Genomic DNA, 27473 nt, shown 5'->3' on the forward strand with positions numbered 1-27473 from the left:
CATGCATTGCATCATGCATTTGAAAGTACCATATTGACTTTTTGATACCCCCTGTGTGTCAAAAAACCTCTTGGAGATTGTTTTCTTTTTTTCCTTTTAAACTGAAGGCAGCCTACAACTGCCATCAGTTAATTTATAGAAATTTATAGAGTGTGGCTGCATTGACAGAAGCTTGTTGGAGGAAGCTATCACAGCTAGTATAGTTTATTGGCTGAGATTTGGTTGGCTTTAACATTAATCATTTAGAGCAGTGTTTCTCAACCTTGGCAAGTTTAAGATGTGTGGACTTCAACTCCCAGAATTCTGGAAGTCCACACATCTTAAGCTTGCCAAGGTTGAGAAACACTGATTTAGAAGGACTTTGGGCCTCATGATTTATGGAGTCAGCCAAGCTATCACTACAGTAATATAAAGCCAGCCTGCATTAGTGTTACATCATTCTAACAATGGCTGAAAAGGTGGCTGCGGAATTCTGGGAGTTGACGTCCATGCATCTTAAACTTGCCAAGGTTGAGAAACACTGATCTAGGGCATAGCTTTATTCTATTCTACGCAAGCCGAACATTTGGGGGGACTGAACTGTTTGTTATACAAGATGTCAACCCCTCCACTGGATAAAAATGGCTCTATATACAATAGCTTAGGAGTTGGATCTTGAGTGGCTTTGGGCCAGTCATTCTTTCAGCCTCACCTACCTTACAGGGTTGCTGTGGGGAAAAGTAGGAAGAAGGAGTGCCATGTCTGCCACCTTGAGTCCCTGAATAAAAGACATGGTATAAATGTAACAAAATCATAAACAGGAGTGAGTAGTTTCAAGTGGTGGAGTACGTGAACATAAACAGGAGGCAAATGTAGCAAAAAGGATGACTGATAGATTGGGTTGAGTTTTGGGCTAGGGTCGAAGAGATTGGGGTTCCAATCCCCCCTCCACGACAAACCTCTTTAGCAGACTGTGAGCTAGCCCTTGTTGCTCAGCCTAGTCTGCCTCACAGATTCGATGTGAAGAGAAAAAATGTAGGGAGAAGGTCTGCTTTGATAGGGAGGGAGGGGAGGTATAAATGGAATAAAACCCCGTTAGGACTGAATCTCATTAGAATGCAGGTGGTAAGTCTGAGAGGCTTACAGGTTTTCATGCCGGGATCCAGGATGTTCCTCCTCGTTCCTGACACTCCTTTCTCATATGCCTCTTCTGAAAAACTGCCAGCAGCAGCTCTTGCCTCGCTGTTCCTTCTGTCGTGAAATCACAACCCACATTTCTCTGGCTCTTTAATCTGGCTAAGGGAAGTCAAGGGATTCACTCCCAAACTTCCCACCTCAATTTCTCAGTTAAGACATTCTTTTTCATGCTGATGCACAGGCTCTGATCGTGAGGTAGTATGGTGTAGTGGGTAAGGAGTTGGAAGAGGCTCTGGGAGGCCTGGGTCCAAGTCCCTCTCAGCCACAGATGCTCATTTGGATGACTTGGGGCCAGTCGCTCTCTTAGCAAACCTGTCCCACAGGATTGTTGTTGTGAGAAAACTCTGTGGAGAGAAGGCTAGATGTATGCTACCTTCAAACTTTCTGGAAGAAAAGTGGGATATATGTTTTACAAATAAATAAAACTCAACATACTCAAGAGGTTAATTGCTCTGGTCCATTGCTAATTTGGCTGTCCCTTGCTAGCCTTGGCCATATGTTCAATCCTCTTTGCCCTTCCAGATCTGTCAGTAAAGCAGTATTAATGTCAAATGAAATCCATCAGGATTCAGTTGAGTGTGTGTGTGTGCTTGTGTGTACATGTATATGCCGTAGAGACAAACTTCCTTTGCATTCTGGAAGGAGAGGAAAAGACGGGCAGAAAAGGTTTCCAGTCCCTGTCTGCTTCCCCCATTTTTTTATTTTCAATCTAGTGGTGGTGGACTCATCCAGCTAGATGGCCAGTGAATTCAGTGAGCGCTGTAGTTTAGCACATCTTCAAGAAACTAAGTTGGTTATGAGTACAGCAAGGAAGTAGGCAGTGTCCTAGTAAATCTCTGCCTTGCATTACAGCAGGTGAGGAATTCTCCCACAGTGCAGGAAAAACATCTGGGGACCCATTTGAAGCTCCTTGACCTTCTTCTGGCTGATTAGCACAGAGACAACCCAGGATCCAGGCTTTAGAACTGGAGTCTCCAATTTGTGGAAACCCACTCCATTCTTAGCTCTGTGCTAAGGAATTTCTACATTTATTTGCTTGCTTATTAATTAATTAATTAATTAATTAATTAAAGCTGTCACTGCCCATCTCCTCCCACCAGAGGGACTCTGGGCGGTTTACAACAACAGCAGTCAATTAAAACAGTAAATATAAAATACAAATACAATATATAAAAATATAAATACCATTAATAAATAGATATAAAAATAAGAATAAGAGTAAAATCCAAGTGGCAGATCTAATTCAGTCTATGCGTGTGAGGAGCTCTCTAAGATACCAGCCATCCCCATGCAGAGCTACTCCCTTCTCTGCCCCAAGCCAGATGGCAGAGCCAAGTCTTCAGGCTCCGCTGGAAGGCTAGGAGTGATGGGGCTGACCTCACCTCCACGGGCAGCTTATTCTACAGGGCGGGAGCTACTGCAGAGAAGGCCCACTTCCTGGACCCCGCCAAACGGAATTCTCTTGTAGACAGGGTCCACAGCACGCCCTCTCTGCCTGACCAGGTGGGATGGGTTGATGTGATGGGGAAGAGGTGGTCCCTCAGGTAACCTGGCCCCATGCCATGTAGGGCTTTAAAGGTGATAACCAACACCTTGAATTGGACCCAGAACCAGACTGGTACCCAGTGCAGCTTGCACAGTAGAGGTGTCATGTGTGCTGATCGAGGGGCACCAAAAATAACCTGTGCGGCTGCGTTCTGGACCAGCCGTAGCTTCCGGATACTCTTCAAGGGTAGCCCCAAGTAGAGAGCATTGCAGTAGTTTATGTGGAAGATAACAAGGGCATGAGTGACTGAAGGGCTTCCCGATCCAGGAAAGGGCGTAACTGGTGCACAACACGAAGTTGAGCAAAGGCCCTCCTGGCCACGACTGCCACCTGCTCTTTGAGCAGGAGCCGTGAGTTGACAGTTCTTGGCATTTTTGTGTCCTTGACTAGTGGCTGGCTCAACCACCTCCTTGCCTAAAGCTTCACAAAATGCTCTTCCAGCATGGTCATAGATCCAAGGCTAGATCTGTAAACGTCTTAGATGATTCAACTTCATTTCTTCATCTTATAAAAATTAGGATGTAATTTATCCTGCTGGTTGTGGGAACAGGTAACAAAATCAAGCAGATGAAGTCCCAGTCTTAAGATCAGATCTCTGGAATTTCTAGATCTGATTTGGGATGTAGAAATTTGTTTTGTACCTGATCAGCCAATATTGACTGGGTTTACACATTGCACAGAACTTAGTTTGGTTTTGATTGCATGTTGTACAAACTCGGAAAACTGTGGTTTAATCAATAAACCTTGACTTAGTAAGATGTCTGAATCAGATCACTGTTGGCACTCCAGCCATATTGAGAGAGGTCTTCCACGTAAATTGTTTCCTGCTCCTTTTAATTGGAAATGCCAGGAATTGAAGATGGAAATTCTCCCACTGCTCCCAGCTTATTTTACCACCACAGATCTACTGTGCCACAGACATTTAGCTGGGCCATTCAGGATTATGGGCACATTGTAGATCGGATTCAAGTTTAATCATCCTTTAAATATCAATGGTACTAAAGTTAGTCATGATTTTTATTGGGATCAAGTAGAGTTGCTCTTGTTTGTCCAAGTAAGCACAACTGATATTTAAGCGAAATCCCTGAAAGTATGTAAAAATCATAGAATTATGGAGTTGGAAGGGACAAAGATAATCTAGTCCAAATCCACCCCATTTAAACCATCCTTGTGAAGTGGCTGTCCAGACTCTTTTAGTAACCCTCCAGAGAGGCAGAGCCCACAATTTCCATAGGTCAAAACTGTTCCTTTGCTGTACAGATATTACCATCAGAAAGTTTTTTCCTTGTATTTAAACAAAATCTAGGTAGCTGTGACTTCTACTCATGATTTCTTTTTCTAGTTTCTGTCTTTCTAACACCCGCCTCACCTAGCTCAGGCCAGGCCGAACCAAAATGAAAAATGATACAATTTTTAATTTTAAAATGAAATTGAAACAATACTGCTATTATTATTAAGAACTATGATTCTTTTCCTATGTAACATTTCTACTCTTTTCGCTCATTCCTCCCTCCACTGAGAGGTTTAAATCTGGATCCAGTCCCTGTATTCTAAAGGCGCTGGTTTTCATGCTGTGCTCTGAAGAATTCATGGAAGCTTATCAGGGACTCCTTCAGAAGAATGTCAATTTATATTTATATATTACAGGTTATTGAATGGGTTCTGCCAATTTATTTACAGCCCTCTCTGGCTGGTTGGGTGTGTACCTGCAGTGCACAATGTGCTCCATTCCTCACTCCATGTACTGTATTGTGTCCAAGTTTCTCTGATGGCCACTAAGTTACAGGAACTCCTTAATTGCCACCTTATCATTCCATCATCCGTATCCCAGTGTGATTGACACAGAAATCAGGGTGGGGGAGCCAGGAACAAAATTTAAGATCTGCAGCAGCAGTTAGGCTGGCAGGAGAGGAGACGAGACCAACCAAGTTTTGTCTAGGCACTGACTTGAGTGGAATTCAAAGAAGACAGAAAGCAAGATTGTGGCCCGGCGCTGAAGTTCTGGAAAGAATGGGGAGGAAATAATTTCTCTGCAAGGAAGATAGACTCTCAGCTGAGGTAAGCAAGCAATAGGTGGGCAAGAATATACTCAAGAGCCATACCAGGATTTGCACAGCACCGCAAAGGCCACCCTCCAAATTGGGCTGGGGTAGTATCCAAGGGGGAGGGTTGAGGGATAAAATGAAGCTTATGGTACCTATTTTGCCCTTTAACTCTTTCTGTCAACCCCACAAAAGGTATGAGGGTAGGGTGAAATGTCTGACCTTATCCTGGAGGGCTTTGTGGAATGCTGGTGTAATCATGCATTTGGTACTTCTCTGCAGCGATGGGGGAAAAAATCTCTGAAAGCGATGGGGGAAAAATTTGTTTAGGTTGCTTTTCCAGTGCAAAACTGATCCGGCTTAGCATTTTCAAACCCAAATACGGCCATTGTTTGAAATGGCCAAGTCTCCAAATTTTGAGATGCAATTTGCCAACAATTTTTTAAAAATGCATATTAAGGAAAAGCCTGTACAAAACACATAGCATCATGAAAATAATGTATACAATTGCAGTAAATTAGGGGAAACATTTGCAAAAAAATATGTACATTAGGCATAATTGCCAGTGAAATGTGGTTGTTCAGATGTTGGACCAGACGGGATCATTGCAAGTCGAAATTCCCACGTAACTATGAAGCTTTGGGCCAGTTACTCTCTTTCAGAGCAACCTATTTCATAGTATGATTGTTGTGGTGACAAAATGAGGGGGAGAGGGGACACCTTGAGTTCTCAGAGGAAAGGCAGAACATGAATACAATAGATACAGAGAGCCAGTCTGGTATAGTGGTTAAGGCACCAGGCTAGAAACTGGGAGACGGTGAGTTCTAGTCCTGCCTTAGGCACGAAGCCAGCTAGGTGATCTTGGGCCAGTCACTCTCTCAACCCTAGGAAGGAGGCAATGGCAAACCACTTCTGAAAAACCTTGTCAAGAAAACTGCAGGGACTTGTCCAGGCAGTCATCAGGAGTCAAAAACAGACTCCAAGGCACCAACAGATAAATAAATAATAGAGGCACCCTTTATTTTATTTTACTGTTTTTTAATCTCAAGATCAACCAACCAGCTTGATATATTTGCAACACTGTGAAACACTGCAACGGACAGATCCTCTAACACTAAGTAGATAATCCCACTAGATCCTCTTGGAATTTTTGTTTGTTTGTTTCTGTTATACTACAGTCAGGGTTATTGTGATCAATTGTTAAACTGGGCTCATAGTTCTGATGCCAGAATGGAAGGACTGTGTTTACTTTCTATGCTACAAACATTTTTTTTTTTTGGTGGTGACACTGGAAATTAGAATTTTCTTTCTGGAGAAGTCAGTCGAGTTTCCTTTTTCCCTTGGCATTCAGTGGATGCTCTAGGCTGCATGCTTTTACACAATATGTGGAAGCAAATCTCACTGAATGAGTACAGCTTATTTTTGAATACAGCTACCTGGGGCACCATTTTTAAAGGTTTCTGCAGCGGTGCTTTGTGGTTTTGATAGTTGCTTTTATTATTTATATTTATGCAGAAAGTATTTAGGCATTGCTCATAATTGTTTCAAACGTAACAATTGTACAGTAAAAATGCAAATACACAGTGATTCTTCCCTACCCCCCAAAAAGGCACTCCGAGAATACATTTTTAAAAAAACTTAAACTGGATTACTAGTGCTATGAAGAATCAAGTATGCCGGCATCCATCACCACATCTACTTGCCTCAAAAAGCTTCACTTACTGACTCAGCCTGTAGTATAACCATAAAGGACCTTTGGCTCCCTTTATTTTTAAGATGGGCACCCTACACAATTAGGTCGCCAACTGACCAGAAGTAAAAATAAATAGGCTGTCTTGAACGTTCACCTCGCACAACAGTGGAATGTGCAGAATTAAGGGAAATCCTCTGAGGAGGATTTGCAAAATCTAAATTTAACCTCTGCTAATAGCTGTTGTCGTTGTTGTTCCAAAGCCAGAATTTTTAAGAATTTTGAGTATTCCTCTTTTTTCCCAGCATCCTTTCGGCTGGGGCAGTTGCGAATTCATTCTTTTGTCTTTTAAAAGCTTTGTTTGCAGGATTCAAACCATGGAGCTCTATTCACAGGGCCTGACGTTTCCCCCCCCCCCCTGCCCTGGCCTGTTAACCTTCTTCCCTAACTTCATCTAATATATCTTCCTGGCTTTTCTTTTAAAACAAAGCCTCCATACTTTCCCTTGGGAATGAATCTGATGCTGGACTGTACACTCTGCTGAAAAGATTATTGTGTGATGTCATCTCGAGCTCCTCTCTGGGTAGAAGAAAGCAATTTTCTGTTCTGCCTCCTCCTCCCCACTCCCAAATTCTCTCGGATGATAATTTATCTTTCACCCTTTGCGAAATAAACTCACTAAGGCTCTGTGTATCCCCTCAGCTTGTCCAAACATTTGGATGGTTAGCTAGACAGACTGAAGGCAGACATATATCCTGCGTGTGGCGGAAACATTTTCAATACACAGTCTCCAGCCTGGGAAAACAAACCTGACACACACACAAACAAAATCTGGAAATACAATAACTGGGTGTGTTGAAAACGCTTCCAGCCTCCTTTACAATGCGGCACTTGCTTCTCTTCACGCTTAAGAAAAAAAGTCTCGATCTGCCTGGGCTAGCTGTGTCCCAAACAATGATCTCTGGAGGTGTTGAACTATCACTGTAGTCCTGTTTGGGCTGGGGATGCTTGGAGTTGTAGTCCAGGTATCTCTCTGAGGAAAGCTTCAGCTTCAAACTTGCTTCTCGAAAGATTAAACCTTTGCAACTGATATCAGCTCCTTTCATGGACCGCATTGTACAGACTGGATTTCTCTTGTCCCCCAATAAATAGTCAGCTTTGTTTGTTTGTTTATGAGTTTATCTTTCTTTTCCTTGTCTAAAGTGAAAAGCATAAAATCCTTCAGAACATCACACTCTATCTAGATCAGTGTTTTCTAACCTTGGCAACTTTAAGATGTGTGGACTTCAATTCCCAGAATTCCCCAGCCAGCAGGCTGGCTAGGGAATTCTGGAAGTTGAAATCTACACATTTTAAAGTTGCCAAGGTTGAAAAACACTGATTTAGAAGGATTTGGGGCCTCATGATTTATGGAGTCAGCCAAGCTATCACTATGGCGGTATAAAGCCAGCCTGCATTAGTGTTATATCACTCTAACGATGGCTGAAACGGTGCTATAAATCGCTAGTGTGGAACTCTCTTGGCAGTAAAAATATAAAGACAGTTGTAAAAGCCCTATGATTGATCTGTCTTCAAGCAGTTGGGAATAAGGAACCCAAATGCTCTCAAGAATGTATGTGTGGGAGGCGTGTTTGTGTCAAAAAATGTCAAGATGGCAACCATGGCTGCCATCTTGACTTTTCTGACCCCCTGGCAGAGGCCCCTGAATGCTGTCAGGGAAGAAGTCATCCCTTGGGTCAAAGGTGGCAAACCTCAGGCTTCTCTTTTCTCTCATACAGCTTCCAAGATCCACCAGTCAGAGCCGCCCACCAACGTTGGTATTGTTTCAAAAGAGTGCCTCTGAGCATACAAGCTGGGCTCACAATCTATTTTACAAATAACTATTCTTGATGGCCCCGAGTTTTGTTCATTGTACCTGCCTAATTTAGGAATTTAAAGAACCTCCTCCTGTCAACATTTTGTGAGATGGGCGGCTATATAAATAGGATGAATATAAAGATAAACCTAAATATGATGAAAAATAAATAAATAATAAAGAAACTGATTTACTCTTTCGGACCCTAGGAATTTGATTCTGCTCTCGTGACTGATAACAGTTAAGAGACAAAACACAGGAAGCTCCACTGAATTCAGTCAAACCATTATCTTATTCAGAACCTGCTATTTTCAGTTCCTGCCATGTTTTTAGAGGGCGACTCTTTCCAATTCTACTGGACAGGCTAGGGGAAAACACAAAGGTCCCTTCTATCTTCAGCCTAATTCCAAGCCCATGTTCCAAGCTCCCAGTCTTACCAACCATTGAGGTTGGTTTTCCTCCTTCAACCCTCATTCCCTTCTCGTGGTAAAAATCTGTCCTCCTTTCTCATCAATCAGTCATTCAATCAATCAATCAAATCTTTATTACGGTCATAGACCAGCGTAAATCCTCCTTTCTGTTTTCCTCCCCAGATTTGCAACCATCATGGCCCTGCCATCCACTTTGCCTTATGACCGAGTAATGGTGAACATGGAACGGGAGGAGGTTTCTCTGGAGCGCACCAAATCCCAGCTGGATCCCCGCCTTGTGAGCACTACCACCGGTGGCGTAGAGGCCTCCTTCCACAACTGCCTCCTTCCTTTTGGGCTGCTGTCCAGCATCATTGGGCTAGTAACCACGAGCGTAGCTTGTGCCAACAGTCCCCTTGACTCTGTCCTGGCTGTCTTAGGCGGAGTCCTGCTGGCTACTGGGCTTCTCGGAGTGGCCGCCAGCTGCCTATGGCAGCAATACAGGAGGAGGAAGCGATGCAGCAGCTGGACCATCCTGATGGGCGAAACGGAAGCAAAGAAACCAGTTATCTGAAGATCCAGAACCAGATCTGGAACTAGACCCAGGATAGGTTAACCTAGGACCAAAGCTAGCCCTTGGGCAAAGCTCATTTCAAACTAATCGACTAATTTCAGAATTTGTTCCTACCTTTCTTTTTTGATATTTTTTAAAAAATTAAACAAAAGCAACAACAAAATCAAGGGGGAAGAAAGAAGAAGGAATCAAAAGGCATGTAAGAAAAAAATGGGAGTATAAATACATTCAAATGAATACCTATAAAATAAACATAAAAACAATCTGGAATGTCTGCTTCTTTCTCTCTCTCAGAGAGACCATCAAGCTTCAAGTCCCCAAAGACTGAATGGACAGGAGGCCCTTCCACCCTGGAACATGCTTTATAAAATCAATTTTTTAGCACAGAATAAAATATAGGTAGCCCTCATTTAGTGACTGCCTTGTTCAGCAACCATTTGCAGTTACCATGGTGATGAAAAAGTAACTTTGCCATCCTCTCATTTACGACCTTCATAGGTCTGTAAAGCAAAGGAAAGCTGAAGTGAGATCATAAGCACAGTCCTGGTTTCATGTAGCAACCGCTTCGCTTAACACCCAAGTTGCTGGTCATAATTGTGGTAGCTAAACGGGGACTACCTGTAAATATGAGGCAAAATGTACTCAGTCTTTCTTTTGCTTTTGTGTCAAAAAAAATTACATACTAGTGCATATTTTGTTGAGGTTCCTTTGATGTAGCTTCTGTTCCAAGGCACTGCAAATATATATGTATGTGTCTGTATATTCACTCAGACATGTATGAATACTATTCTCTGTAACCTGTTCCTTGTTTCTGAGCATCCTCCCCATTTTCCACTGCAGTTCCTAGAAGATTATGGAGATCTTATTTCCCAGAAAAGGCAGATGAATGGATACACTTCATGAACGTGTATGGATAAAGATAAAAGGATTGTTTGTGATTATTAAAGATGTGCTGTTGGGGATGTGAATGTACCTCTGCTTTTGCACACAGATGATGCCATGTTGTTGGTTGAGAACTGTGATTTGCAGCAAATGTTAGGTAGACTGTATAATGCAACAAATGCCAGAGAGTGGCTCTGGCAATTAATGAATTAAAGACCAAGGTATTGTATTTGACAGGAAAAATGGAATGAGTGCTTGCTAGTTATACAGAAATGGTGAAAAACTAGACCAAGGAGATGTATTTGCATACCTTGGTGGAATGCTTACTAAAGATGGGAAAATGGAGGAATGTTAAGATATCCAAATGCCTTAAAATGCTGGTAGAAAGGTAATGGATTGTATGCAGTCTACTGTAAGTTTAGCAAGTCATGAGAAATGTAAATGTGAAAGTAAGTTGACTTCAGAGGGAATGGGGCACTTAAGAAGTGAGTGGGGTAAAACAAAAATCAGGGTCAGGCATGAATGTGAATTAAACAGAAAAGTATATGACCTGTAGGAAAGTCATAGAAGGGGAATGACTGAATACATAAAAGAAGAGTGAGTAGGTTGAGAGAAAGGGAAAAACTAGAACATTGTCGTTGGCTGGAGTTGATAAGATCCTCCACAAAAGAAAAATGACCAGTTTAAAAAGAAAAGGCAATCTATGAAGAGGTGTATGGACATGATTTGCAGGGGCAGAAAGGTATGGAAAAATAATAGTGAAAGGGGTTGGTGTAAACTAGCCTTAACCGTCCTTCCTTGTCTCGTCTCTTCTCACATGCCTTTAATTTCACAGCTTTACTCTTTCTTTCTTCTGTCCTGCCCTCTGTGCAATGTTGCTGATCCCCAAAGGGGACAGCTTGCGCACCCTCAAGCACCAGTGAATTTGTTCCCATGCATCTCTTTGGTCAGCCCGAAGTAGCACCGTCCAGGCGTAGGCTGACCCTGAGGCTGGTGCTTTTGAAAAGAGTCTTCTGAACTTTGTGCTAGGAATTTGGCCCGAACCTTGCAGCGAAGGCAAGATCCCAAGAAGAACGGGAGATTCCCCCCCCCCCAAATCCTGGGCTACGCACACAGCCTTCCACATCCCCCTTTGGGGTTGGCACAATCTCTGCCATCTTGGTGCCCTTTTATAAACAGTCGGAGCTTATCACTCCCCTTCACGGCGTCTCTCCCAGGTCAGCGCATTGTTCCGAGAGCACGGCCCCGTTTCCTGGTGATGAATGACGCACTCTCCAGGCTTGGTGGGGCTCTGCCTAGAAGCTGCCCTGCTCTGAAGGGCAGAAGGAAAATCAGAACACAAACATCCACCCACATTTTTTCCTTACTGCCCCTCCATCCTGACAGGCAGTCCCAGAGTTCATTCGGTCACTGCATTGTACTAATTGTACAGCTTTGTTCCCAGGCTACGTGCAGCTTTGGTTCAAGTTTCTGCAGGTGCACCAATGTTTATGGATGCTAGATTAAACCATCCATAGCAGGACCAGAAGACATTTTAATCCAGAGGCTCTTACTTCTGAGTAAACTCATGCAGAAGTATGGTGTGTGAGCTACTTACAGTAACTGGTGGTTTGCCTGGGCCATAATAATTCCCTAGAATGGCACAATGGGTTATAACCAGTCTTCCTAGCTTGGGGCTCTTTAGTTCGACTGGCCTGCACACCTCTTCTCCAAGCAGCATAATTTCTATATGATATGTACATTACTGCTTTTTTTTTTTTTTGGCATAATCAAGAGATGGTCAAAAAAATCTTCAGATGAATATTTTATTTTTAAGGAAGCACTCTAGGAGAAGAAAAGCAATGTTCCGTGAAATCAATTGTTGCAAAATTAAAGATTACAGAAATGCAGGGATCTCATTCTCAGCTTCCAGAATAGGAAGTAATCAAACTAGCTAAATTTACAGGATTGTTGTGAAGACCACAGCTGGATAATGCAGTGTGAAAAACGCTGCATTAAGATGAAAGTCTCCCTCAAATCAAGCTCAGTTCCTGGTGGATGGACACATCTATACAGTTTGGCAACAAAATTTTTCAGTTGCCTCCTCCTAGAATTTTTTGCCACTTCATAGTCTTCCCTACGGTCTCTCATCCAAGTGAGAACCAGGCCTAACACTTTTTAGTTTTACTGACATTGCCCAGTGTTTCCCAACCGTGGCAACTTGAAGATGTGTGGACTTCACCTCCCAGAATTCCCCAGCTCAAACTTGCCTCAAGCTGCCAAGGTTGAGAAACCCTGCCCAAGATTATCAGATACTAGCACGAGCTGGACAATGAGTTCAGCTTATAATTATTTCATATTATTTCATTAAACATCTCATATGAAAGCTGGTCACCCCAGACCACTAAGGACTATTATGGATTTTTTTTAACGGTGTGACTTTTTAAAAAGTGCTTTGTGGTTTCTATAATCTTCATCTCCCTTATTTAAAACAGCAGCTGCATTTTTTGGCATTTGCAGCTTAAGAAATTATTAAGGCAGAAAAAGCCTTTCTCAAAATATGAAGGAATAACCCTCAAGAAAAAAAAAGCAAATTCAGTGTGCAGCAGGGCTTGAAAACTTGTGAATGAATTTTTATTACCAAGACAATAAATGGGTAAGTTTCCCTTTATTATACCATTTATTACCAAGACAATAAATGGTAAGTTTCCATTTTGATACAATTAGCTTACTGATATGTTAATATTTTCTGTCACTTGATCCTCCACATCTAATCAAGACTCTCTGAGAATTTCCATTTTCACCTCCTCTCCTACCTGGGGTGAGGAGGGAAAATCTGCAAGTGGCTAGGGAGTTTCGTAAATGGAAAGCGATGAGGTCCACCTTCCTGTTCAAGGCATCAGTGTGCTCATCTTATCCCCAGCTGGAATCTCAGTGAATAAGCTTCCTACGATGATGTGAGAAAAAGAGATCATTCTGAGCTTCTGGGGAAAACAGCAGGATAAGAATGCTGTAAAATAAAAATGGGGATTGCACCATTTGAAAAAAAAATAACGGCATAAGTGAATCTTCTACTACTGAAGATGCTCTATTTTATTTCCATGTTATCCTTTGCAAAATTTCACATTTTCTTTTTAAAATTAGGGCAAACGGAGTATCATTCAATCATCTTCACATATGGATTTGGCTCTCTTAAACACAGCACTCTAAATAGTACACAGCAGAGGGCCCAATTTGCAGAATATTATTCACTGCATACCCATTCAGCTGATGCTGGTGACACAAGGTAGATCTGCACCACCATGTTGCCCCAACATCAGTACGAGCCAGATGTGGTGGTTCTCAAGGAGGGAGCACATTCCAAGGAGGGGGCAAGATAAAAGGAGAGTCTAGAAATGGAATGTGGGAAAACTAAGAGGTTCAGAATAGCGCCCCCAGAGCCTTCCCAGGTTATTTCCCCTTAGGTTAGGTAGAGTAGCTTTAGCCTGGCAAGATTCTGTCTACACGGAGTTAGCAAATGAACAAGTTTGGCTGGACTGATTCTCTGAAGTTCTTGGGCTTGGCCTGACACCATTGTTTTTTGAGGGCTAGGAACCACATAATCCTCTACCTGCCCCAGCCCATCAGTAAGGTAATTTCTGGCCATCTTTTCCTGCTATGCATCCGAAGTAGTGATTTCTGACTTGTGCTGGTACAAGTGGTGCTGTGGGGTTCATCTGCTGTGCTTAATTCCATTTAAGCAAATGCCTTTAACGGGCTCCTGTGCGTTGTGGCCAGAACATCCCCACTCCTCTGCTAAACCTTTTTTTCTCATTTGTTTCACTGGTGAAACACCAGACATTAAAAAAAAATCAGCAAAATGGTGAAAAAGCTCAGTATTTTATTTTTTAAAAAGTGGAATGGTGAAAGACTGGGCTTTTGTCTACTGAAGGACCTCACTGATAAATTGAACTTTCTCTTTTAAACCAGAAATTGATTGGAGTTCTGCCAGTTTCTCCTTCCAGCCCAAGCAACTGGAAGAACAGTAAAACTGTTTTTTATCAGTCCCCTCTGGACACACCAGGTGGACAGGTGTCAAGCACAAGGATAAGTCAATGGAGGGGAGACCACATCAACGGTTTGTTAATGGAAACCACATTCCTCAAAGACCCACTCAGGGAAACTCAAGCAACTGCCATTTATTTTCCCAGCATGGATGGGAGGGGTAAAGCAGCAGGGAACTACAAAACTCAGGAGGTGGGGGCAGAGAAAAGTGTGTTCAGGATAGAACACTGGGCCATCACTATGGCTGAAGCAGAGGAAGGGGTTGAAATCCAGAAAGGGATTTCTTTAGCCTGCTTCACTTCCAGCCAGTTTAGCATGAGTCAAGTAGCTTAAACCTGCAATGTCAGAAAAAACACCCTGTGCTAAACAGCCACATGGTTTGTTACTCCAGGTCAGGCTTGCTTGTAGTTAACCTAACTTAGTAAGGAAGAGAGGGTTGAAGAAGAAAAATGGGAGGGAACCATGGACATCACCCTGAGGTCCTCAGATAGTTACATGTATACACACTTTTCATTTTTAACTTGAAGTACTGGGAAGGCATTTTGAGAAGGACTCTGCACCACAGCCAGGATGCCTTAGAAGGATCAGAACCATCTGCTTTCAACCTAGCTGCCACCTCAGTTGTGGCATCAAGGAAGGAGAGCGAGGCTATGAAACAGATTGATTACATATGCCCTCGAAGTTCAAGAGAAGACCTGTCTAGGCTCTGCTAGGACTATATCATCACAATCTAGGCTCCGCTGGCCTTGCAAGGGCAATTTGCTACAGACAGCTCAATTTTGGAGGCAACCTGATCATTCTAACTGCTGATCCGTCACACTGGCAGCTTTTAGGTGGAAGGGTAACATGTGCTATGGAAGTGAAGGGCTTATCCCTTGGAAGGCCCATCTTTCTCAACTAATTTCCCAGAGCCACCTTGGCATGGGACAACCCAATGCACAGAGCACCTACAGGTACAGAGTAAAACCACCAGGTTTCTTTTTTCATTTAGTTTTGCTGTATCATCTGCAGTGTTCCCTTCAGGTTTCACTGTGTCCCCTGAAGAGTCTTCTCATCAACCAAAAGCAATTACTTGGTGGAGGCACTAGCGTGGACAATTCTATGTAAAACCAACCTCTCGAAATCTGGGACAGAAGGATAAAACTGAAAATAAACTCTCGCCTTGGAGATCTGCTTCAGCTCTTAACTGCCACCTTATGGTTGCAAAGGCAATTAAACATCTCAAATGCCACTCTCCCTATTAGAGATAACACAAAGAACTTCATTTATTTCATTTTTTGCCTTTTCTCCTAATCCATGCTTTTTTTTTTTTTTTGCTGCTCAATTCCAGAGGAACAGCTATTTCTGTAGCAAGGAAGACATTTCAGCAGTAGAGGGAGTTAACTTCACCAGGGATTGTTTCCAGTAACCCCAGATTGCAAACAGTGAAATCAAGAGATTACAAAGGGGGAAAAGGTAGCGCGCACACAGCCACCAACATGCGATCAGGATAAATTTACACAGCTTTGCTGGTTCAGCTGCATCTGAACAACTGAGGAGACAACAAGTTGGCCTCCCTTTCCACAGCCCATTTAAGGCTCCTCCCTGATGATTTGTTCAAGGCCTCATAAAGGGACAAAGACTACGCTGGCTTCCTAGTGCATCCCACTTGATGCTTACCAAAAAGGCCTACATGGATAGGGTTAGATGTTGAGCACAAGAATGCTCTCGATGCAGACGTACCAGAATCATGACATCACCAATGGCAGCTGCCAAGACACAGCCAAACAACGTCCTCAAGAGATTTATTCCTCTATTATCACTACCACTAGGTTACAACCCAGTCCTGCATCCTGGGGCAGTGTGGCACCCCTTTCCACACTCTATAGTCACTTCACCAAGGAACAAGAAAATGAACTAACTTTTTTAAAAAAACAACCCAATTCATTAAAATCAAGCATGACTACTCAAAACTCAAGTTGCAAATCCATGCTATTTTACAGATCCCATCCCATTACAAAAACAGTAACTTTTGAGGACATTCCTTCTGTCCTCGGGGTCAATGGAAACAGCAATGTTCATTTTCCTGGAGGAAAGAAGGAATCCCGTTACCAGAGATTGATGAATGACATTCAGATATTCTGCTCTCTGGTTTTATTCCTTTATTGGATAATCTGACAACTATCTTTATGCAGTCTTGGGAGCCCGAGTCCTCTTCTTCTTCACCACCACTGGCTTCTGGCTGCGCAGAATTGCACTGGCCCGACGCAAGGCAGCCTGGATGAGAGGGAGAAAAAGAAGCGAATGAAGCCACCTGCAGATACATTTCTCTCTCCCCAAATCCAGATTTCCTAATGTTTAGATCAGTGTTTCTCAACCATGGCAACTTTAAGAGGCGTGGACTTCAACTCCCAGAGTTCAAGTTGCCAAGGTTGAGAAACACTGGTTTAAATGCATACCCTGTTTCTCATTCCTCGGTAAAAGCCCTGAATCAAGCTTTTAACCTCTTTTCAGGATCTTTAGCAATTCTGATTACTCTCTCATAACCTTACCTGAGATACAGGCAATCAAATGCCCATAACTAACAGGGTGCCCACATATTCTCAACATTTTAAAAAGAGCAAAAATCTTGCTGGGTTGCCAAAAATCATACAAGATTTGGAGCAAGTTTTTAAGGCATCTGGACTATGGAGCAATGGTGCCTAACCAGCTCAGATTGCTGAACCCTGGTCCAACTTACCAAAGGAAGTTTTTTTAATTTGCTCCACAATCCGAACATACAATATTGTAACCTCCTTAACCATCCTGCTCTTCACTCCAAAATGCCAGTGTTCGGGATTTAGGGTGCAAAGAGTAGCATTTCGCATTCCTTTCTAGCTGGACAGAGCAGTTTGCTTTATCATAAATGACCACTATGTGGTAATTGGATTAATGGAGGCTGTACCACTGTCAAGTGCCACCTTGCCGAGTGAGAAACGAGAAGGCTGTCTTACCATGCGCAGATCCTTGCGGTAATTATTCTTGCGAATAATGTGGCGGAGGCTGCTGAGAGTGGCCCGTGCATTCTTGTTGATGGTGATCTTTTCATAGGAAGTGGCTGGCTTTCTCTGGCCTGAGAAGTAGAGGGTGGATCATCAGTGAGGCATCATTTGCAGGTCCTGCCAGATACACTTGATATCTACAGTTAATGCTGCTTTTTAGATGGCACAGTGATGTTGTAGACTGAAATAACATCTTATTACAGGACAGGAAGAGTTTCAAAATATAAGGCCTGTTTACCCAGGCCTTTTAACTATTAAATTTATTTAATTATTATTAATATTTAATTAATAAATAATAAATATTAAATGCATTGTTTTGGAAACTTAAGATTTGTTTCAGTAACATTTTCGACATTTTAGTTGTATTTCCAAATGGCTCAGAATTACCATGAGCTGTAAAAGAGTTCCTTCTGGTTCCACAAGACTGATCTGAAGATAACGTCATCAGTGCTTTATAGGCAGACACAGGTAATTTACTGCCACTTCTGTTTTTGCACCTGCTACCTCCATCACTTTGCATTATCCATGGCTTAAAAATCACCAAATTATTTCTATCCTTTCCTGAGTTACCTTCTCTGTTCAGTAGGATTTTGCTTTAACCTGAGTACACCTACCTGCACGTTTCTTCAGGACTACAACAATACCCTTTCCATCAGCCGCTGGTTCCACCCCTACAGTCTTGCGATGTATCAGACCATTGTAACGGAAGGAGTTACGGGCCTTAAGGTTGTTGGGCTCCTTTGAAGCAAGAAGAAAACTTTTATTAGAATTCCTTGCAACTTACAGTTTCAGAACAGTTTTGGGAAACTAAAGGCACAACTTTTATTTGAAAAAGGAATGTGTGGAAGAAAGAAGGTTCAAAGTCCGGGACAGCTTAATAATAACACTTTAGTAACTTTTAAATAAAGAATTAGTAGCAAGGAGCACTGATGAGAAGGCTGCTGGTTGGGAGGTTAGGAGACGTGGCTCACCGTGCTGTAAGTTTGCTTGTTCCTTTTGATAAGGAAACTCGAGCAGTTGCGTACAATCATCCACTGCAGATGAGCAGACATGACGGAGAATTTCTGAGCATGGGAAGACCAAGCAAATATTCACATATCTGTTCTATACAGTTCATTTCATTTCAAAACCCCAGAGCTAAGTAATTTCTATTTAAAGTCTAAGAGTAGCCTTATTCCTTTCAGCGCCAATTACATGTTTAATGTCATTGCTGCTTTTATTCTACCTTTATGCTTGCTACTCGATATTATTCCGGTATATTTTAATTGTTTCCTAGGTCTTTCAAAGGAATGCGCCCCCCTTTTAGGGGGAGATGGGCGGCGATAGAAATGTGAACAAATAAATAAATAAATGTAAAACAATGTACTAAAACAGCTTTCCCCAATCTCCAGTTGTGCTAGATTCCTGATTCCCATATATTGTCCATGCTAGGTGAGAACTACAGAATTTGAGTATCTGGGGAAGCTTATTTTTAAAATGAAGAATCCAACCGAAACATAGTGACCGACAAGCTTTTTGTCTAAAGGGCACCCTCTGCCAACAAGTGCTAGTAGGAGAATGTTATTTCTTTAGCTTTTACTCCCCTGCACATAGCAGCAAAGCTCACAACTAGTGGCATAAATGAAAACAAATACTTAAGGGCAACTCTTTCTCCCATCATCTTTCTTCTGCCAAAGGAGTCATGAAATTAAACCAGTGTTTGTTTTTAAAAAGCAGAATAAAAGCTTCTTTACAAACGATGAGGCAGACCACCAGGTATCAGCTTGCCTAATGTGTACTGATCATTAGCCAATGATAAGATATTTCGCCTCGTCTACATGTGAAAAAGCCACCTGTATTATGAAATTCGTGAAAGCATCTTTTAAACAGGAGGAGAGGGAACACTCCCCATCCTCCAGCGTTGAGAGAGACAAGGTTCAATGCAAGGCACAATCCTTTAAAAATAAATCCATTGGGACTCAGTGAATCCGTTTTTAACAAGTTTAGGTCTTGCTGTAAACACCCAGCATGTCAACCACGTGACAGCCTGATATTCCGAGCTTGAATAAAATGCGATTAAGGGGGACACATGCATTTTTGTTCCGAGCATCTGCATTCACAACACACAGGGAGGGCGGATTAATATTTCCGACCATGTGGCGCCTCCTTTCTATCGATCCCCCAGAAGTCTCAGTCCCTTTCCCCCATTTCAACCCGTATCTTCTTCCCCCACCATAGCGTCTCCCCCTTAGAGAAGCACGCGGCCTAGAGCTCACCCTCTCGTCGCTACCGCGGCCGGAAACGGAAAAGGAGGGGCTGAGCCGGTGCGAGGGGACTTTATATGCCTTCCGCCTTCCAAGACAGGACCTCCACTTTCGAGCCCCAGCCTCTTCCGCTATGCAATCACAAGCACTTCCGGCCCACAATCAAAAGGCTTTTCCCCTCTGAGCCACCCGTGTAAAGCCATAAATCGGCTTCACCATAGAGATGTCAAGGACAGAGTGGCAACATCTTAAAGCCCAGAGAATTGTCACGGCTATTGACTTTGTCTCTTTCGGAAACGATCGGATGAGGTTCGGAGACTCTCGGAAACTAATCGGGTTACCTCAGCGATAGGTTCGGGGGAGCTCGATAGTCCGTCGAAAACGGCCCTCCGTGATTACGCTAGTTCTCCGAGAGACACGTGGTTAGGAAAAAGTTCGGGCTTTATTTTCATTCATTAGATAGAACGTTGAGAAAATTTGAGAGAAGAGGACCCGCGAGCCAAGAGTCGGGACCAATCAGAAGCCGCCGGGAATGGCTTCCGGACATTCTCGAATCCGTTCGGGCCCCTCGTGCGATGGGAAGCGCCTATTGCCTACCTCGCTCCTTTGTTTGCAATTGTTCCGTCTTGCGTGGGGCCGTATTTGGTTTTGACAATTGGACCAGCATATTCTGAATTGGATAAAAAAAAGTTTAGAAAGTGTAGTTATCATTGGGATGAGTACATTCTGGCTGGGGATTCTGGGAATTGTATTCCTAATAGATATGGAGAGTACCAAGTTGTACACCCTGAGGCTGGTTAGAGCAGGAAGAGGGACCTAAAAGATCATTTAGTCCAACCTGCCACAACGTTGCCTTTATAAAAAATAATTGTTTAATTTTGTTGGCTTGACCATGCTGAGTTTTTGGGACAGTTAGCAGTTCCCTGGGTTTACTAATTTACCTATTAGATTTATATTTTGCATGTTTTTGCATGTTTTTCTTCACTACCACAAGCCTGTGAGGTAGGCTGGGCTGAGAGGGAGTGACTTCCCCAAATCTGAAATCTGCAGAAAGCAGCTAAACTCAGTGCAATTCAAACTGTGTTTTAAACCTTCAAAGCCCTGTTTGGCTCTCAAGTATCTTCAGGAACTCCTCCAAGTAGGATCGGCCCATCCTATAACCTCATCTTGGATGTGGGTACTTCAAGTGGGGTGGGGGTGCTGTTGACTGCTTCTATCTGACCCCAACTTATGGGACAGCGGCTTTCCAGAGATTTGCTTGGCACCTACCCTGTCATCATTTCAGGAGGATGTGAACACAGAACATAAGGCCTCTGAGGATTAGTTGTTGCTCCTGTGGTCATTTATTGTTTGCTTTGTAGTTTTGTAATTTTCTTACATGGTTTTGTGATTTTATCTGTAATGTAAACTACTGGGATACAATTTGTGATTAGAGTACAATAAAAAATAATCACCCTATATACACACACACACACACGCACACACAGGTCAGATGCTTCCCAGCCCCATCTTAAAATACCTTTTTTTTAAAAAAGTTACAGTATTTTTGAGTTTTATAAAGAGTAGAAATAATAACTGAAAACAAAACTTATTAAGTTCACTCTAGACTATTCAAAAGGAAGCTACATACAATACAAAATAAAACTGAAAAGACAAAAGGAATAAAATAAAAATAACAAACCCTTGGGTTTGGGCAGGACTTGTAAGGCAAAACAATTTTTCAGAAAATAGTGTTTTTTTCAGGTAGATCCTTCTGATTGTTCCAAAAGCTAGCACTTCTCTGCTCCTGTCAAATATTTTCCAGTGCAAGAGACTAAGCAGATGGAATGAGTGCTTAGTCCAGCTTTCCTTTCGTCCATGCAAATCCATATACATATCCCCCAAAGGGAATGAGTCTGCTAATCCCATGTGTCCTGTTCCCCCAAAAACCAGAGAAGGGCTAATCCATCCAGGCTAGAAAAATGTGATTGACCAGGAGATGGCAGCAAAGAGATACTAAACTTGTTACCCTTTGCTGCCATCTGGTGGATTCTGAAATTTTTGCAGAGCAGATCTGGCAACTTTAAATTTGAAGGTGTTCCATGATCTGGCCCCCAAGATCTGTGTGAGATACTGTTGGGAGCCTGGGAAATTAACAGAAGAAAATTTAAACATGAACAACTGAGGGGAGTTTGTTAGTGGCTTATCTTCTAAATCACAGCTCTCCAGGCTACAAAAAGCCCAGGAAGAAGAGATTCAAAATATTCAAATAAATTCAACCTTAATGAACTTATTGATAAAGGAGGGCTGGAACTTCCTATCATAGTTGCCAAGCTTTTGTACTTTACCCCTAGTCCTTGCATTAAAACACCTTACAGTATTAAAGTCTATGTAGTTCTTGCTTCATTGATTGTATCTTGCTGTGAAAATCTTGACAAGCTGTGAGATCCTTTGGATCCATTCAGTAGTCAAGAAAGTGCCCTGACCATAACTGGGGGAAAAAAAAGATGTTGGGAGATTTTACCTTAACTGAAACACCCAGTTAAGGTTTATAATCAGATGTAGAGAAAATAAAGAATAGTATTAAAATATATAGTTTATTTCAATATTCCTCCCCCATTTTTTGAAAGAAATAGCCATAGGTATTCCTTATAAGCCCCAAATTATTGTTTGGTGTTCCACGGTCTTTAAAAGTTTAGCAAACTTGTTAAAATAGGGTTGGGGCTTCGATTGTGGGTTGCAGCCTCCATCATGGCTTTTTTGATTCCGTATGGGCAAACATCCTAGCTACCCCATGCAATTTGAACAAGTTGTAGGACCAATCTGGGGTATGACTCAAGTGTCACAGGAGGGGTTGGAGAGAAGGAGATTCAAGCTAGGCTTCAGATGTAACTGTTTCTCTGTGATTGTATGAGCCAGTGGAACAGGCTGCCCCACGATGAGTCCTCCACTAAAAGTCTTCAGAGCTTGGATGGTCGTCTGTCAGAGATGCTGCAGTGGATCCTGCCTTGAATGGAGGGTTGGACTATATGACCTGCATGGTCCCAACTTCATGATTCTTGCATGCAAAGCATAACGAAACACATTTCCACCACCTCACACCCAACCACCTTGCACCTGTGATGTTCTCTGCTCCTATCAATTAATTCAATGGAGTATTTTTATTCCCTGAGAACAGAGCAGCAACAGTCTATAATGGGATATTTCTCCTCCCCCCACCCCCGTGCATACACACCCACTGAAGAAGTAACTGGGTCCCACCCCTACTGGATTTGCAACACCCCCCCCCTCACCCACAGCAATTTGTTTTCCAAACACTTCCTTTCTTATCTATTCTCCAGAACACTATTTTTTCTGCTTTTGCACCTTTTGTTCTGCCCAGGATCTAGATGCTGTTTTTAATGCTACCTTGTGACTTGCTTTATCTCCCTCAGCGTGTAATCTTTCACACTACCCCATGATTTGTGTTGTATTTCCTTGCTGTCTCACACCTTCCCTTTTTCCATTTATTTTCTCCTTCTGTGTAATCTTTCTTTGTCTCCCAACCCCCCCCCCCCGCCTTTTTAGAATACATTCTATCCACTTCTTCCTCTTAAGTCTTCAGATCTAATTTTACACTTCTTTCTGCAGTCCTTGCTCTGAAAATTGCTTTTAGCTGTTAGCTGTGACAAATCCTGACAGAGTCTGGATCTGGAAGAAACACAGAGAAGGCGGCTTGAATACCCCTTCTGCAACAGAAGTGTGGGGTGACTCATTGATACTGCCCCAAAGTGGATGGGTGAGTAACCAGTAGGCGTTCCTACCTCTGTAGTTCCCTACCTCTGTGGCATCACCATTTCAGAAGGGAAGAAGAGACTGCATACATAGGAATCAGTCCAAATCTTAACATACAGGGATATTCCTGGATTTTCACATTCCAGCTCTCTGTTTGAGTCTAACAGCACTGAACGTAGGTAGAAGTGTGTGTGTGTGTGTTTTTTACCGTGCATCATATCGTCTCAGAGTCAGCTTTCCAAACATCTTTTGCCCTGGCAGACAAGAAGTTCCCAGAGTTCTTGAGATTTGCTTAGATGTGAATGGTGCTGTGTCTGGGATGAAGTGAGGGAACAGTGCTCCTTACTTCAGTGAACCATCTGTAAAGTAGCAAATGAACTACGAGTTAGTTCAGCTGGAACCATTTTGAACCTATTTATCCCATGCTTAGTTTCCTTGTATTGCCAGTAACACTGAACGAACACAAAGACAGAAAAAGCCTAGCATCGTGTAACAGTTAGAATATCGGACTGGGATCAGGAAGACCCACGGGACCATGGAGCTTGCTGGATGGCCTTCAGACCATCACTTTCTCTGAGTTCAACCTGCTTCACTGAACTGGTGTCCCAAAGACAAAATAAGGGCTACATACAATGAGATCTGCTGGGTCAGGCCCTGTGTCCATCCTGACCAGCCTTCTGTGTTCCACAGGGATTAACTAGGTCCAGACCTGAACTGAAGAGTGAGACCCACCTTACTTCATAGATCCCCAGCAACCAGGATTTAAAGCCTCCTGCCTAGTATGCAGGAGTTATTGGCATATTAGTAGCCGTGGATAGCCTGATCCTCCAATGAACTTCTCCAGTTCTTTTTCACACGATCCAAATGGGCTGCCATCACCTCAACTGCTGGCAATGAATTCTCCATTTAATTATATGCTGTGTGGAGCAGTCTTTCATCTCCTTGGTTCTAAATCTCCTTTCATTTAGTGTCCACAGACAGCCTTGAGCTCTAACAGGGTGAAAGAGGTGGGGAAACTCTTTCTTACATTATTGATGCCAGGCAAGGCTCTATATCCCTTGGTCATGTCTTCCTTGTCCCTCCTTTGTTCAGAGCTAGAGACCCCCAAGTGTTGTGTTCTTTCTGCATTCAACACCCCCCTAATTATTTTGGTTGCCCCTGCTTGCAATAAGTCTTGAGTTTTTTAAATGTGGGATCCGGAGTATCTATTATGGGGGGTGTCCCTAAAAGAGCCCTGACTCTTTCTTATATGCATGCAATGCATGTCAAAAAGGAGTGCTCCTTCGACTGTGTGGTTGGGCCCACCATACTGATTTTTTTGACCCCTCCTGTAGAGACCCCTAGGTGAGAGATGAATATAAGAAGTCAAGTAGTAATAAACAACCTAATTATAAACCTGTTTGGTGGCCACGGGACTTGTTGCTATTTTCAATAAGACTAATTAATGTGGCTACCCACTCATAATGGGTTTCAACAGGAAAGTCTTCCCCACAATTTACTTCCCCTGTTCCTTTCATAAAATGAACCCACCAGTTGTATTTCTCTAGCCAAGCGGCTTTTCTAGAGGCTGTGGCAATGTTTGTGTAGGCTTTGCATGAAGAGTGGAAAGATCTCAGCCGGCTTTCCCCAACTTGATGCCTTCCAACTGTGTTAGATCTCAATTCTTTGAAGTCCCACCTAGCATGGCCAACAGAATGTTGGGAGTTGTAGTCCAGCAGATCCAGAGGATCTCAATAGGCCAGGTATTTGAGAGAGAGATTTATTTGCCTGCAGAACACCCCAAAATTAATCCCTGGAACCACCAGCTACAATGTCTTGGATGGCAGCTGACTGGAGAATCCACTCCAAGTAGAAAACTTCTCCTGAATAATGAGGGAGCTTGTTATGGGATGCCCTGGAGAGCAGGCTACTCCTCAGGGTAGTAGCATATTGGATAAAATAATATGTTTTGGTTTCCTCAGCAGTCATTCAGTCTGGCAAAAGAATTTGCTTTCCAGGAAAATAAAAGGAGATAATTTTGATTAATTTCTCACAGAAAGGGCAGCTTTCTTGCCTTCACTTGCTTGCGAGATGGCTGAGTTCTGCAGCTTCCCACATTTCCAATAACAACTCCCAGGGGAAGCCCTTATGTGGGCATTTCTTCCTTCGCATGTTTCGAAAGTGGAAAATGTGGATAGCTAGAAAGGCTTCAAAGGGATGAAAAGATGTGTAACCGAAATCACCACCAGCAGTGCCACCTCCAATCATAGTTCAAAAACCTCATTTGGAGAAATCCAAAGAAAATTCTCAAGCATCCTGAAATCAAGGAGTAAAACAGAACCCTTTTTCAGAAAAAAGGAATGGTAAAGGAGAGTTTGTCCAATATTTCTTTCCCTCAGGTTTCCATTAACTTTCAGATTTAGCTTATGTATGTGTAATTTTTGAGAATTTGTGTCAGGAAGGACAGAGATAATTAATACATAGTTGGTTGCTTTAGTAGGTTGATTAATTAGGAAGGAAAGTGATGTTGCATTGACTATTTCCTGCCACTCAGTGTGAAGTTGATTAAGTGGTCTAGTTCAGATGGTGTTTATATGCTGGTCCTGCTCTGGGATGGGAGAGCACACATTTTTGCTGCAAGAGGCAACTGAAGTGCTGAGGATGAGGTAAAGACCAGAAATAGGCACCATAAGGGCAATTTCCAGGACCTCACCGAAGCCCCAAGTCAACTTAGGCTGTTCTTATTAAGCCAACTGCAGGGTGAAACTCATAATCTGGTTTGTAGTTCTCCTTTCTCAGCAGCACCAATAGTTCTTCAGTTTTCATATTTCTTCTTTTGTCTTTATTTGTTTAGGCAACACTTGTAGGAACCTTCCATTAGCTCTGTACAAAGCGAATGTCTAGTCCTATGGGTGCAGGGATGAGTTTGAATTTAAAGGAGTCCTCTGGAACCTTAATGTCTAAGATTTTTATGTTTACAAGCTTTCATGGACTACTGTTTATTTTACTGTACTGTAAGTTGGCGGAAAGATCTGAATCAGGAGCGCGAGAAGCAGAGGAGGGTGGATATCTAGTGGACTGGGAGGCTAAACTTCTGGTACCAAATATATGACAAGCAAAAATATATTGTGCTCTATCATCCAAAATAATGCTTCTTCAAATAGAACAGTATTTATCATGCAGAAAAAATAATGCCTTCTTCAGATTCTGTGGCAGATAAAAAATAAATACTAAGTGAGGAAAATTGTATTTAAATCTGTTTGATTTATATGCATATGCTTAGATATTTTTTGTAGAATTTGGATGGCTTTGACACAGAATTGTAATAGTCAGTGAGAATTAGTATATCTATATGCACTGATTTTGTTCAATAAGCAATTCACTGCACACATAGGCATACCTGCTATATATCTTAGATAATTGTGTATTGAATACACATTTCCACATTTTAATTGTTACATTCTTTTTGCAATTCACCTTGAAAGAATTAGACATTTTTCTTTTTAAGTTATTAGTAACCAAGAGGCTGTATATAGTTAGGATTCACGATACACTATAATAAAACATCAAGAAAATGGACATTTTGCTATTAAAGTAACCTGGCTACAATAAACCTTTTGTACTATATCCTTCATGACTCATCCCGAGCCAATTAAAATGTTCAGAAGTGCTCATAAGTCAGAATCATTATTGAAAAAAATATAAAATCTATTTTTTTCAAGGTCAGAGCATTTTCTTGAAATATTGGCAAAGCAGATTTTCCATTCCATGTTTGCATACAATTCTCTAATGAATTAAGATATTTATATTTTTCAATCGTTGTTTGTTATACTTTCAAAAATATTAAAAACAATAAAACCCATGAAAGAAAACGTGGATCTGATTCTTAAGAAAGAAACAAAGCATACAGAGAATTAATATGAGTTGACAGTGATTTACACTGGGTACAGTTTGTACCAAGTGTGATTCATCATCAGGTCACAAGAAAGGTAACTCCATCCACAGAGCTTGGATATGCAGATAACAGTGCCATGAGGATTATGCCAACCATAACTACTGCCCTGGCACTATTCCAAAGTCTCCATTTTGTTCCAGAGCCTCCATTCCAAAGCCTTCTTCTGCACATAATCCTCAAAGTAATCATAAGAGGAATGGGGAAGTGCCATGGGGTAGGAGATTCTATTGGCATTTCTACCCACAGGATGGTTCACTTTCAGAGGTATCTTTTTCTTGAGTTCCAATTCCACGGCTGATCATCTCCAAGAAGATGTGTCTTGCTC

The 27473-nt window shown here is 42.2% G+C and overlaps 1 protein-coding gene and 1 long non-coding RNA gene across 2 annotated transcripts; one reads left to right on the forward strand and one right to left on the reverse strand.

The window, feature by feature from the left end:
- The first annotated feature begins 4231 nt into the window (after positions 1-4231).
- Positions 4232-9396, forward strand: LOC134495658 (uncharacterized). Its single transcript, XR_010067836.1, has 2 exons — positions 4232-4780; positions 8903-9396. It is a non-coding gene; the product is annotated as an uncharacterized LOC134495658 (long non-coding RNA).
- Positions 9397-16324: 6928 nt separating this feature from the next.
- On the reverse strand, positions 16325-19597 carry RPL28 (ribosomal protein L28). Its single transcript, XM_063301235.1, has 5 exons — positions 19474-19597; positions 18190-18282; positions 17833-17956; positions 17171-17289; positions 16325-16454 (listed from the first exon to the last, which is right to left on the reverse strand). The coding sequence occupies exons 2-5, from the start codon at positions 18268-18270 to the stop codon at positions 16365-16367; spliced, it is 414 nt and encodes a 137-aa protein (XP_063157305.1). The 5' UTR covers positions 18271-18282; positions 19474-19597; the 3' UTR covers positions 16325-16364.
- Positions 19598-27473: the final 7876 nt, after the last annotated feature.

Source organism: Candoia aspera, chromosome 4 (genome assembly GCF_035149785.1).
Source record: "Candoia aspera isolate rCanAsp1 chromosome 4, rCanAsp1.hap2, whole genome shotgun sequence".
Classification (NCBI taxonomy): domain Eukaryota; kingdom Metazoa; phylum Chordata; class Lepidosauria; order Squamata; family Boidae; genus Candoia; species Candoia aspera.